The sequence below is a fragment of the Mirounga leonina genome, unplaced genomic scaffold (assembly GCF_011800145.1).
Source record: "Mirounga leonina isolate KUSES-001 unplaced genomic scaffold, KU_Mleo_1.0 Mir_126, whole genome shotgun sequence".
Taxonomy (NCBI): domain Eukaryota; kingdom Metazoa; phylum Chordata; class Mammalia; order Carnivora; family Phocidae; genus Mirounga; species Mirounga leonina.
Window position 1 is genome coordinate 28,565,517 of NW_023270314.1, and position 14,845 is coordinate 28,580,361.

General features: G+C 39.0%; 1 protein-coding gene across 2 annotated transcripts in view; it reads left to right on the forward strand.

Moving 5' to 3' along the window:
* Positions 1-5,636: 5,636 nt before the first annotated feature.
* Positions 5,637-14,845, forward strand: part of CCNT1 (cyclin T1) — a 36,292-nt gene continuing 27,083 nt past the window's right edge. The window contains exons 1-2 of one of the 2 annotated variants that reach the window (XR_004678762.1): positions 5,637-6,105; positions 8,024-8,105. Coding sequence is in view for 1 of the 2 variants with exons in the window: in XM_035002767.1 (XP_034858658.1) it covers positions 5,945-6,105; positions 8,024-8,105 (243 nt within the window). In the remaining variant the exon portion in view is untranslated. The remainder of the gene's footprint in view (positions 6,106-8,023; positions 8,106-14,845) is intronic. The other variant, XM_035002767.1, reaches the window with a different exon arrangement.

Sequence of the window (14,845 nt, forward strand, 5' to 3'; positions counted from 1 at the left end):
ACTGACCTGGGCTCAAATATTAGTTTTGCCATATTCTCAGTATCTGAGTTTGAATAGGTTAAGCCTGTTTATTTTAAAAAATGGCAATGGTATCTATTTCAGAGTTATAAGAATTAAATGAGATAATGTACGCAAATTTCCTTAGCATAGTGTTCAGCATATAATGGAAACATAAACAGTATTTAAATGTGAATATGGTACTTCCAATGGGTTTTTATTTCAAGCAGTGGTGTGCTGAATCAGTTCATACTGATTTTTTAGCTGCCTCTTAAATTTTCAGGAATTTTGCAAGCTGGTTGTTAAGCCATTATTTAAAATGATCTAAACTTACAATTGAATAAATATGAAAAGTAAAAGTAGTAAATACTAAAAACTCATCTCTTCCTAATTATTTTACTACATTTTACTATTATCTATGCTCATGAAGTTATATCTATTGTATGTGTATATTCTGCTGTTTTTATTCTTTTTTCTCTTTGCTTTTCAGTTTGGGAAGTTTCTATTGATGTATCTTCAAACTCACTGATTCTTTCCTTGGTTGTGTCCAGTGTGTTGATAAGCCCATCAAAGGCATTCATTTCCTTCAAAGTGGGTTTTGTTGTTTTTTTTTTTAAAGTAAGCTCTAGGCCCAACCTGAGGCTTGAACTCACGACTCCAAGATCGAGTCGCATGTTCTACTGACTGAGGCAGCCAGGCACCCGTTACAGGTTTTTTATTTCTAACATTTCCTTTTGATTCTTAGTTTTCATCTCCCTGCTTCGTTACTCATCTATTCTTGCATGTTGCCCACTTTTCCCATTAGAGTCCTTAGCATATTAATCAGTTAAATTCCCAGTTTGACAATTCAAAAATTTCTGCCATATTATGACTCTGGTTCTGATACTTGCTTTGTCTCTTGAGACTCTATTTTTTGCCTTTTAGCATGCCTTATAATTTTTTTTTGCAGGAAGCTAGACATGATATATTGGGTAAAAGGAATGGATGTTTTACGTTTATCTGTTTGGGAGTTTGGTTGCTATTTCCTGTTTGCTATGGCTGTAGGTATCAGAGGCTAAAATCTCCTCTGACGTCTTTGTCTCCCCTGTTGTCTTTGGGTTTCCTTACACACTCCTTCTTAAATGGGTCTGAGTTTGTAGTTCTTTCTGTTGTAATCCCCTGTTATTATATAGGAGATCTACTGATGTGTTGGTAAGGGGGGCAGGTGAGGAAAGTGCTTTATAATCATATCAGGTCTGTTTTTTAGTGAGCTTGTGTCCCCTCCAGACTGTGGCCCTCACAAATGCTGGAGTTGGTTATTTTCCTTTTCCTACATTGGTTAGGCTCTGTTAAGTAGCTTCCATTGAGGACAGGCTTTTGTTAAGGACAACTGAATGCTCTGGGTCTAAGTAGCTCTTTTTTCCCTTTCCCTCCCAGAAGGACAAGGGGATTTTTCTCCAATCTTTATAGTTAAGACCTATGGGGCTCCTGGAAGTAAAACTCATGAAAGTGTGGGGGCCCTCAAAAGGTTTGTTTGTTTTTAGTCTCTCAATCTAGGCCAAGTTCAGTCTCCAGCAATTAGTCAATTGCCCTTTATGTATTCCTATTAGTTGCTGGTTTCAATAGTAGTTTTTGCTCTCAGTAAGCCACGGGTCTCTGTTCTGCCTCTTCTGATTCTGCCTGTCTCTCCAGTTTTTGTGGTAGAGGTTTGCCCTGTCCCCTTAATTCTCTGCTCGATCTAACAAGGGTTGATGATTTTCAGTTTATTCAGGGTTTTTTTTTTTTTTTTTTTTTTGTTATAAGAACAGGAGCAATGACTTCCAAGCTCTTTACATATCAGACTGGAAACCAGAAGCCCCTGTCTATTGTATCTATATGGAGGAAATACTACGTGATGGTGTGTTCATCTCTTCCCAAGTCCATGCTAGGTGATGTCACGTTGGTAGCTTGAAACTGGCCATAATGGGAGAATTTAGACTACAGAAATGGTAAATGCTGCAAACAAAAGCTTGATTTATTTATTTTGTTGACTAGACTTAAGAAAGTGGTAGTATGTAAATAATGTAGATTAAGTTTAAAAGTATGCCATGTCTATGCCCATTACATTGTCAAGAGCACAAAAAATTGAAAGGTTCTTTCGGTTTTCAAAAACTATTATCCCATCCCAGCAAAGATGTTGCTCAAGTCACTGACAAATAAGTGAAGTTCCAACATAAGTCTCATTGTTTCACTTTTTTTTGGAGGGGGGAGGGGCAGAGGGAGAGGGAGAGACAGAATCTTAAGCAGGCTCCATGCTTGGCCCCTTATTGTTTCACTTTTATCTTACTGATTAATGCAAATGAAAATGTCAACCAACAGTCAAAACTATTCTCATTTGCTGGGGTGCCTGGGTAGCTCAGTCTGTTAAGCATCTGACTCTTGATTTCGGCTCAGGTCATGTATGATCTCAGGGTCTTGAGATCGAGCTCTGCATGGGGCTCCGTGCTCAGTAGGGAGTCTGCTTGGGATTCTCTCCCTCTTTCTCTCCCTCTGCTCCTCCTTTGTATGCTCCTCCTTTGTACGTTCTCCCTCTCTCAAATAAATAAATAAATCTTTGAAAAAAAAAAAACTATTCTCATTTGTCAAATGCAATCACAGGTTGGTTATTGAATCAAGAAGTTGGCAAAACTGAGCAAAAGCATTCTATGAGAATCAAGTGGCTATAAGAAATTTATAATAAAGATTGTATATTTTTTATAAATATGTGCTACACATCCTTTATATCAATAAGTTCATGTTTGAAATTATGTATGTATAAATACACATACAATGATTTTCTGGATAGCTAGTTGTTAATAATTTACCAGTACACCCACACCATGGCCAATTTCAAGCTATTAGTATGACATCAACTGAATGTGGAATTGGGAATAGTTACAAATGGCACACCATCTTTTCATGCTTTAATTTGGAGACTATATAAATATTGGAAAGAAATTATTTTTACAGTAGTAGATGGTAATGTTCGACATGGCTGAAATATGACATTCATGCACAATGCAAAATAAGATCAAATCATGAAATATGGTATAATCCTGTATCCAGAACAAGATTAGTCCCGTGAATAGGAAAAGTAGCCTGATAGGTTTCTTTTATAGGAAAGAGAGTCCTATTTAAATTAAAAAAAGAAGAGAAAAAAAGGAAAATTCCTCTAGTTTAAGGTTTTGTCAATTGTTCTTTAAGGGCAATTTATCTGAAGGTTAACATTATTTTGACAATAAACATGTACTGAACACCTACTGTGTGCCAGATGGTTTCCCATCAGGATCCAGAGATGACATTTAAGATCACACAGCTAAGGGCAGCTGGGTGGCTCAGTCAGTTAAGCGTCTGCCTTCAGCTTGGGTCGTGATCTTGGGGTCCTAAAATCGAGCCCCACGTCTGGCTTCCTGCTCAGCGGAGAGTCTGCTTCTGCCGTTCCCTCTCTACCCGAAGGTGCTCTCTCTCTCTCAAATAAATAAATAAATAAATAAAATATTTAAAAAAAAATCACACAGCTAGTTAAAAGAAGAGCTGGGAATTTTAAGGACATTATACTAAGTGAAATAAGGCAGTCACAAACACTGTATGATTCTACTTACATAAGATATCTAAAGCAGTCAAACTCATAGCAACACAAAGTAGATTGGGAGGTGTCAGGGCTGGGAGAGGGGGAAATGAAGCATATGGACATAAAGTTTCAGATCTGCAAAATGAAAAAGTTGTGGAGACCTGTTACATAACAATGTGAATATAGCTGACACTATGGAACTGTACACATAAGGATCGTTGAGGGTTTAAAAAAATAAAAAAGAAGAGCTGGGATGAGTCCAGGCCTGATCCAAAACTCTTGTTTAGCAATTGTTATTACTGCCTCCTACTTTCAAATATTTATCCTCTCAGTCAAAGAATATTTCCTTTCTCTGAGTTACACAGGTCCCGGTCTTCTGTATGGCAGGACAGCAAGCCATTGATTACCACCTGCATTGCCTAGAGCTGAACAGATACCAGAATTTTTTCTTGGAAAATTGGTATACTCAGCCAGGAGAGCAAATTCAAAATGGAGCCATCAATCCAAGAGTTTAAGTGGAGGACCAAGGGCGTCTGGGTGGCTTAGTTGGTTAGGCGTCTGTCTTTGGCTCAGGTCATGATCCCAGGGTCCTGGGATTGAGCCCCCAGGTCAGGCTTCCCGCTCAGCAGGGAGTCTGCTTCTTCCCCTCCCCCCAGCTCGTTCTCTCTTTCAAACAAATAAATAAATCTTTTTAAAAAATATAATGACTACATAATTGGAAAAAAAAATGCTTATTCTATTAAAAGAAACAAGTCTGTGATGTTAGAAGTTTGAAATCATAAATTTTTTACCTGAAATAAGTCATTTAAATCTTCCTGAACCTCAATTTTTCTGGAGTAAAATGTAGCTAATGCTAATTATAGGTAGCATATGGCAAAGGAGGGCCTGAAATGGAAGGAAATACTTCTGAGAATTAGAATCAAACTGAGTGGGAGCAGCCACGTCTAAAATGAAAAAACTCAAAATATTATAAAAGACAAAGGATTCTAATACTACCCCAAAGACAAAGGATTCTAATACTACCCCAATTAGTCAAGGTAAATTGTTTCAGGAAAGCAGGAATACAGTTTGCTAGAATGGAAAGAACAATGGAATTAGACTTGATTTAAAAATCAACACTTAACAGTGTAGTGTAGGGCAAACTACTTAACTTCCCCAAGCCCTGGTTTCTTTATTGTAGGGTGTTGTGAGCATTTATTTGACATTTATCGACTACTAGGGCCAGGACTGTATTAGGTAGGTGCTATGCATACAACTCAAATTTTAATATAACAGAATAAATACTATGATAACATCTACTGAATGTTTTCTATGTTCCTATGTGCTAGGTACTATTATAAAGGCTTTTAATTAATTATATCTTATTTAATCCTCACAACCTAAAACGTAGGTACTGTTGTTATCATTTACATTTATACAAGAGGCACAGAGAGGTTAGGTATCTTGCCCAGGCTCAAACAGGCATCAGGCGTCCAGCTGGGGTACTTCTTGGTGGAGGACAGCAACTTACAAATTCTTATGTGTGCAAGGTGGAGGTGGAAGCTTTCCACAACGAAGGAGCGGTTTTAGTTCGCTCGTCCACAGAACGGGAATTGAAACGTTATTACCTCTTGGGGTTCTGCCTTTTAAATGAAATAGTGTATTTGAGTCAACAATGTGCCTGGAACGTGGTAATCACTAAATTAACACTATTAATTAAACTTCATTCCCTTACGTTGAATCACTGTGGCGAAGCGTAAGAATTCTTTCAAGGCTTTAGATAAACGCTGTAAAGCGGCTTTGCAAAAGGGTAGTTTACACCGCTACCAACAACGTAAGAGCTTTCTAGTTGCTTTATATTACGATATACGATAGGGCCACTCTCTTTGATTACTTTTTTCAGTTTCTGACAGTCTCACCTGTTCTGTCAAGTTCGCTATCTCCCCCATTTTATATCGCCACCTCCGCCACAAACGAAGTTCTCCGAGAAACCGCCGAGGGGCGCGTGGGCGGGCGCCCTACCCCGCCACAACAGTTGCCTCGCCACCTCGTCCACCACGCGAAAGCTAAACCCAGCTCTCGCGGGAGGACGCGTGGTTTCGAACGAGAACTTCTACCCCCCCCTCCCAAGGGTCACATGACTGGCGCCTGCGTCCTAGACTCAAGGTCTTTCCTGGTCGCCTACTGGCTGTTAACTCGGCTACAGGTTGTTGCGAGGTCCATTCCGGAAGTAGACTCTAACTATCCCTTCTTTGCGGAAGCCTGTCACAATCTAGCCCTCCACCTTTTAGCGGAAGTTCGTCACGTCGCAGTTGCCCCCGCATAGCGGATGTGTGTCGCCGTTTAGGTGACGCTGGGAAGTGCTTGCAGCCTCCGCCGCTGCCTTCTGGTTGAAGCACTATGGAGGGAGAGAGGAAGAACAACAACAAACGGTGGTATTTTACTCGAGAACAGCTGGAAAATAGCCCATCCCGTCGTTTTGGCCTGGACCCAGATAAAGAACTTTCTCATCGCCAGCAGGCGGCCAATCTGCTCCAGGACATGGGACAACGTCTTAACGTGTATCCTTTCGGCCTAGGCCTCCGGCCTTGGAGTCAGACCCGCCATGCTCGGGCTTCCAGGCCTCAGGCTCTGTCGGGGACGGAAGAGGGAAGCGGGTGGGCAGGGGCTGAATGTCTAGGTGGGAGAGACTCCGATGGGGCGGGCTGAAATTCAGTGTTTGCGCCGCGGAAGCGAGGCGGAGTTAATTTCCCGCTCGCCTGCCAGTGCCACCAGCTTTGCTGGGAATTCGTATCCTTCGCAGCTTGTGTTTTAACCAGCCCTTCCTAGTCCCCTTTCGTTGTGTTCTGGTCTCCAGATCCGGTGACTTAGAAATTCTACTTTTCCGCTATTCCCTGGGGGTTTGGTGGAGGTTTCACTGTTGATGGCTGTCTCTTGAACTTAGCGTGTAAAGAGTTTTGAGAAATTCAAGACCTGTAGGTCTTACTTATGAAGAGAGGGTGGCCTAGAATTAATGCCCCAGCTATGGTTCAAAATCCGTTCCTTCAACTTACTAGCTATTTAAGAAATCTGTCAAATTCTTGGTTTTCTAGTCTGTAAAATGGAGTGATAAGCCATGCACGTAACTTCTATGCCTAAGAAAATGCCTGGCACTCATGTTCAAATGGTAGCTACTGTTAAAACTTTATAGAATTTCAGAGGAAGGAAGCATGTCAGTTTCTGTTGGTAAGGATATAGACCCAGGGATCTAAAGTTTTAAAAAACCATTTACAAACTGTGGATTTTTAAATTTACTCAGAGTTCTAATGTGTATTTGTTTTCTTTACATTTCAAAGATCAGATAATTTAGTGATTTTTTTTTCCCCTTCAAGTATTTTTGTCAGAAAATATACTCATGTTGCAGCAGAGAAAGCTTATATAGTTTTAAAGTTCTTTCCACTCTGGCAGTGAAAAATTATTTCTGGGTGCAGCTCCTATTTAAGTGTGTGGCTGGCTGTAATGTTTGTTGTATCTTAAAGTTGTGCTCACCTCAAAAGAGGTGTCCTCTTTATTGCGGATATCCAATTTGTTTCCTAAGCATTGGGTCAGTACTAAATTAAGCTTTTTGTTTGAAATTCTGTTTTAGTACATGTAGCCCTTTTTAATGTGTGTATTGTTATTAAGGTTGTTGACATCTTGGGACCCAACCTCTTCCCTGAATAACCCACATTGTCTTCTGAGGGCTTTAGAAGTAAAGCATTTAAAATTTTGTCAGTGAGTGACTGTCACATCATTCCACAATGTTTCTGCTCCCAGGGATCACCATATGAGAAGGCTTAGTTGCCACAGACGAGTGGGACTGAAAAGTTAATTTCTGGAGCTTAGAAAGTGAGGAGATAGTAGAGTCATACCTGGGGGCCAGATCAGGAAGGGTGTTGTAAGTCGTGTGAAGAGATATCCTGAGCTACTGGATCTCCACTGCAGGATTTTCAGGAGGCAAGTGACAGGTTTAGGTTCCTCGATCCACACGTGCTAAGAAGCTTGTTTATCAGTTCAGCAAATTTACACATAGAATAGCAGTTGTGTGTAAGGCATTATGTTACGTGTCAATTGGTGGTTAATAATTTGGTGAAAGAAAACAGATTTGCTCTTTCTTTAATTTGGAAAATTAAGTATGATTTTCATTTAGAAGCATGTACTGTGCTTGGCTGCATGGTCCTTTTGGGAGGATATACAGGTTGTATTTTTTTTTTTTAAGATTTTATTTATTTATTTGAGAGAGAATGAGAGAGCGAGCATGAGAGGGGGGAGGGTCAGAGGGAGAAGCAGACTCCCTGCTCAGCAGGGAGCCCAGTGTGGGACTCGATCCCGGGACTCCAGGATCATGACCTGAGCCGAAGGCAGTCGCTTAACCAACTGAGCCACCCAGGCACCCTACAGGTTGTATTTTTGGGAATTGTTCTGCCTGCCTGTTTTGGGGCCTTAACTTTAACATTTTAGTTCACAATTGACTATCAACACTGCGATAGTATACATGCATCGATTCTACATGATTCAGTCCTTTACACAGTTCCATCGAAGCGTAAGTATATATATATCTATCTATCTATCTTTGGTATGGTATATTCATTTGGTGATCAGTTCCAACAGCTTCCTCTGTGTGTGTGGGGTGAGGAGGTTGATCTTTGTTGCTGAACTGGGATTTGAAGTTTAGAAAATAGGATTGATCACTTTCATTATGTGTCACACTGAATCCAGTCTTCCAGTTTTCTGGTAAACTGGGTAGTTATTTGGTAGGTTTAGTGCATCCTTAGAATAGGTGGATTCTCTAATAAAGAAATAGATTATTGAACACTTAAATTTTTGGGTTGGGAGAGGAGCATTAAAGGGGAGATGATGCTTAATTTAAGTGTAATTTTTGAAGCGGTAATAATGTAGCCACAGGAGAACAAGTGAATGTAAGTGATGTAGATTTTCTAAAAGGCTTTGATATAATTGCAATCACTGACTGGTTGGAGAGGGAAGGCACGTTATGTGATGATGGGGGTGACTTTTAAGACAGGAAAAATAAAATAATAGTAATAAAGGGATTTTTTTTTTCTGGACAGAATTGTAAATAGTGCTATTTTCAGTTTTGATACCTGAAATGGTCCTATTTAACATTATTATAAATGACTTGGAAGCGAGTGCGTAGTGATATCCCAGTTGCAGGTAAGACTGTATTTGTTTAATAAAATCACAAAAATAATAGGGCTAAACCTGATGAATACTTCGTATGGGTTTGTGAGTCAAATATTTCTTCTTCTTTGTCTTCTTTGTCTTCTTTTTTTTTTTTTTAAGAAAGGTTATGTTTTGAAGAAAAGTGTTTAAGACTTACCCTTAGGATGATAAACTCTGAGCTCTTTTTTTTTAATGCCATGGAATGAGAAGCTAGGGAGCTAGACACTGCTCTTGTAATGTAAGATATTGGCATACTCAGTATTGGCAGTAACTACACTGGAAACCCTTTGGATCTGTGGATTTTTTTTTTTTTAAGATTTTATTTATTTGAGAGAGCGAGAATGAGAGCGAGAGAGCACATGAGAGGGGGGAGGGTCAGAGGGAGAAGCAGACTCCTTGCTGAGCAAGGAGCCCGATGCTGGACTCGATCCCGGGACTCCAGGATCATGACCTGAGCTGAAGGCAGTCGCTTAACCAACTGAGCCACCCAGGTGCCCGGGATCTGTGGATTCAGTATTCCCAATTTTTACTGATTATCCAGTCAGCTTGGCTTTCTCCTACCAGTAGACCTCTTACCTCCAGCCATGCCCTACCTTTGATTGCAAGAAGCAATTAAGACAGAGAAAAAGCATTTAATGAGGATATCTGTCTGATAGCTCTAGAATAGAAGGTAGTGGATAAAGAATGAAATTTGAAGAGGAAGTCCATAGCTGTCTTGCCAATTCTGAACGTTTTCTTCATGTCTTCCCTTTTATTATGGTAAAGATTTGAAATCCAGGATAAAATACATCTCAAATCAATTTGTCCACTTTAGGCACATATATATTATATACTTCTCCTACTTATATCTTTTAAATTATATTTTTTCTTATTTGCTATGTATTAAGCTTAGCAAGGACAGAGACTCACTTTTCTGTGTATCCTCCAAAGCACCTTCGGTAAACTTGAATGGATGAATTATCTGGTACTTATCCAATAAATATAGAGAGATTCCAGTGGATGATATGACCTTTTCCAAAATCCAGTGACTTTTAAAATTTGGGATTGTTGATCCTCTCTACAGAATTGATTTTAGGCACATTCTGGAATTAACAGATCAAAAATACCACCCTTTAATATCTTAGTTTTAAGACTTGTGATAAATCCAAGTTCAAATTTGAGAGGACTTAATACATTGTTGTGGCATTGATATTGGTCCTGTCAAGCTCTGCATTTTTCATGTTATTTTTTTCTCATAAAGGTAACGCATGTTTACGGTAAAAATTAATACGGAAACGTGTAATGTAGAAAGCTTCACTCCTCTGTAATCCCACCCTCCAGAGGTAACCATTGATAATGTTTTGTCATATAGTGTCTTGGACATTTTTGTGTACACATACCTAGTAAATATGTATTTCTATTAAAAAATAACTTCTTACTATACTACTCTTATGTGAGTTGCCTCTATCAGTTAACAGTATATATTGGATATCTTTTCATAGTGGTTTTTCATTACAGTTGACCTTTGAACAGTGTGGGGGTTAGGGGTACCTACCTCTACACAGTTGAAAATCTACATATAACTCTTGACTCCCCAGAAGGTGAACTACCAGAAGCCTTACCAATAATATAATTAACACATATTTTGTATGTTATATGTATCATATACTGTATCCTTTCAAAAAAGTATGCTGGAGAAAAGAAAATGTTAAGAAAATCATAAGAGAAAATGCAGTTACAGTACTGTACTGTTTTTATAGAAAAAAAATCTGCATATAGGTGGACCAACACAGTTCAAACCAGTGTTGTTCAAGGGTCAGCTGTATTTTAAATGGCCACATAGTATTTCTTCGTGTAGTTCCATAATTTATTTCACCTCCCTATTGGTGGATATTTGGGTTGTTTCTAGTTTAGTAATTATAAATAATGTTATATAAAATTGGTACATATAGTATATGACTCACATGACTGTTCTGATATAAATTCCTATAGGTAAAATTACTGTGTCCACAGGGCTGCATTTAAAAAATTTTTGTTGTGTCAGTTTGCCCTACTCAAAGATTATATCAGTATACATTGTTTTGTTGTGTCAGTTTGCCCTACTGAAATATTTTATCAGTATACGTTGTGTCAATTTGCCTTACTGAAAGATTATATCAGTATACATTGTTTCCAGCACTGTAAGAGAAGGTCCTTTTCTCTGCATCCTCACAAATATTTATTACATCAGGAAATACTAAGGTTTTTTTTTTTTAGGTTTTATTTATTTATTTGACAGAGACAGAGATAGCAAGAGCAGGAACACAAGCAGGGGGAGTGGGAGAGGGAGAAGCAGGCTCCCAGCTGAGCAGGAGCCCGATGAGGGGGCTTGATCCCAGGACCCTGGGATCATGACCCAAGCTGAAGGCAGACGCTTAACAACTGACCCACCCAGGCACCCCAGGAAATACTAAGTTTTAACTACTTGTTGAGCACTTGGGATACAATGGTGAACAAGATAGAGGGCATCCTAAATTATTTTCTTAATTTACATTTTTTTCAGTTAATGAAGTTGAGCTTCTTATATCTACCTATTAGGTCATTGTTCTCATGAAATTGAAGAATTGACTTAAAAATTGACTCTTGATTCTCTTTGCTCCTCTTTTATTCTGATTTTCTTATTTATACGAGCTCTCATGTATTAGAGCTGTATTTCATGTATTGTGAATACTTTTCTCATTTTGTTCTATTTCTTTGTTCATAGTGTTTTGGAGCTAGAACGCTTGCCTTTAAAAAAAATTTTTTTTTTAATTTTTATTGAGGTTTAACAGTAAAGCACAAAAATCTGAAGTGTGCAACTTGATTACTTTTTGCATTATTATTATTATTGTATGTATATGTAACCACCACTCAGATCAAGATAAAGTATATTTCCAACACCCTGGAAGATAGAGAACTTGTCTTTCAATGGAAATTTTATTTCTTTAGTGGACATGATTAAATGATTAATTTTCATTTAATTTTTGGCATTGTATTACTCTTTTTGAGAAGAAATTTAACCTAATGAATTGCATTTCTAAATATTCTGTCTTAAATATTTTCAAATGAGGAAGTGTAAAATTAATGGTGAGCAATTTGGTGTGTTTATGTAATATTTCATATATTACAAAATTGGGTGTTATATTGTAGTCCTAACAGATTTGTTTTGGGTGTATTCTGGTTAGCTTATCCTTAAGGGGTCAAGCTTAGTGGTTAAGAGAATGGGCTTTGGAGTCAGATATGTTTAGGTTTGGATTTTTTGCACTTACTAGTTATATAGCTTGGGGTAAGTTACCATAGGCGTCAGTTTTCTCATCTCTTTGGAGTCAGTAATAGTGCCTATCTCCTAGAATAGTTAATAAGATTTATTTATTTATTTATTTATTTATTAGAGTATGAGCAGGGGAGGGGCAGAGGGAGAGGGAGAGAGAATCTCAAGCAGATTCCCCATTGAGTGCGGAGCCCAGGAGCCCAGCTCGGGGCTTGATCCCATGATCCTGAGATGACCTGAGCTGAAATCAAGAGTTGGACACTTAATCAGCTGAGCCACCCAGGCGCCCCAGTAGTTAATATTTAAATTAATTAATTTACAAAGTGCCTGTACATAACAAATAAATACCGGTGGCATTTTTATTCATTCATTCATTCATTCATTCATTTATTTATTTTTAAGGATTTATTTATTTATTTATTTGACAGAGAGACAGAGAGAGTGGGAGCAGGAACACAAGCAGGGGGAGTGGGAGAGGGAGAAACAGGCTTCCTGCCGAGCAGGGAGCCCGATGCGGGGCTCGATCCCAGGATCCCAGGATCATGACCCGAGCTGAAGGCAGATGCCTAACGACTGAGCCACCCAGGCGCCCCATTTTTATTCTTTTAAAATGGAGAAAATCTTATATTCTTATCTGGTGTAAGAATTCCTCTTAGAAATTGCCTTTGATAGGAAAATGCTTTGGTAAACTGGCTTGGTAAGTGATTCCATGAAGAGCAATGAGTATTTACATGGTTGACTGTGCAAAAATGAGACTGAAATTTATCTCTTCCAGTCTTTCACTTAATGAGTTATTATCTTGCCTTCTTAGCCATTGTTTGTATACCATATTTTAGTTTGTGCCTTTTTTTTTTTTTTTTAAAGATTTTGTTTACCTATTAGAGAGAGACAGATAGTGACCGAGCTAGCGCGCGAGAGAAGCCGGGAGGAGAGGGAGAAGCAGGTTCCCGCCGAGCAGGGAGCCTGACACAGGGCCCGACCCCAGGACCCCGGGACCACCACCCGAGCTGAAGGCAGATGCCCAACCGACTGAGCCACCCAGGCGTCCCTTAGTTTGTGCCTTTTGAATATATTTTTAGCTCCTTGAAGGCAAAGTTGTAGGCTAAAAATCTTAGTTGTGTCTTTAAGTAGTTCTTTTCCTTCCTGCTTTTTCCAATCAGTTATGAAGTCCTGTTAATTTTTAGTGTTAACTGTTTTTTCTGTATGTAGTCATCATAAAATTAAAAGAAGACAGAGAGGGGCGCCTGGATGGCCTCAGTTGGTTAAGCATCTGCCTTTGGCTCAGGTCATGATCTCAGGGTGCTGGGATCGAGCCCCGTGTCGGGCTCCCTGCTTAGTGGGAAGCCTGCTTCTCCCTCTCCCACTCGCCCTGCTTGTGTCCCTGCTCTTGCTATCTCTTTCTCTGTCAAATAAATAAAATCTTTTTTTTAAATAAACAGAATAAAGGAGGAAATGATGATATTCGTGTAGCTAACTGCTCAGCGATAATCCTGTTGACATTTTAGAATTGTTTTTTCTCTGTACGCAAATACATACACATAGATTTAGTGAAGCCCTATTAATTTTCTAAAATCATGCCTGTGGTTTTTCCCCATTTTTCTACTGCTAATGCCTACTCTTATCTTTATTTCTTAATGCCTGGATTGCGAATTTTTTTTCTTTTTTAAAGTTAACTTCTAATGCATTTCATTCTTTCCTCCTTTTAGTCCTTCCTAGGACCAGATATATCTTGTCTGTCCTTCCTTCCTTCCTTCCAGATTTTATTTGAGAGAGAGAGCAAGCGAGTGTGTGTGCGAGAGCAGAGTGGGGGGAGGGGCAGAGGGAATAGCAGACTCCCCGCCAAGAGGAGAGTCCCGTGGGGCTTGATGGGGACTCCAGGACAATGCTCAACCGACTGAGCCACCCAGGCGCCCCCGGATATGTCTTTCTAAATGTTTCTTAAATTACGTACTTTTCTCTAAAATCTTTAGTGTCAATCTCTTGCTAAAGATCTTTTGTGTTCCATATCCCATTCTCTATGTCACCTACTCAATTTAGTGTGCTTCTTACTCTGATTCCTCACATTTTGTTCATACCCATCTTCCTCTGGTTCTGCTTTGCTTATCCTAAGGTCTAGGCATATATATGGAGTTTGCTGCATACAGCTGCAACAAATACGAAGGAAGAGAATTGTTACTATGAATTGGATTTGTGGATAAAAATCTCTTCCAGCAAAATAGCATATAGCAGCAGGGATATGAATAAGTATTAGAATGCTTGTTTGTTCTACTCAGTAAAGTGAAATAGGTATTTCAATTATATAAAATTATTTATTATATTTCTTTGACTTCTGGTTCTTGCCATTGCCATGTTTGATTCATTGAAATATTCTTAAGATTCAATAGAAGTTCTTCCTGGGATTTCCCAGATCATTACCAGGCTACATTTATGTCATATTGCTCTAATCTCTTATATTGTTTAGTGACTGAATTTGTTGTGTACTTGTGTGTTGGCTTGAGTTTTTTTTCCCCTGGGTGCCTTTGTATAACGTCTTGAATATAATACTATTTTTTGAATTCCCTTTTCTAAGATTTGTGCTCCCCCCATATATAAGTATATTTGAGATAATTCACATACAATAAAATTTATCCTTTTAAAGTGTGCAGTACACTGGGTTTTTGTTGTTTTTAGAGATTTTATTTATTTTAGAGAGAGAGAGTGCACTTGAGCAGGGGGAGGAGCAGAGGGGGAGAGAGAGGCAGGGGGAAAGAATATCAAGCCAACTCCTTGCTGAGCATGGAGGCGGACATGGGGCTCGATCCCATGACCCTGAGATCATGACCTGAGCCAAAACC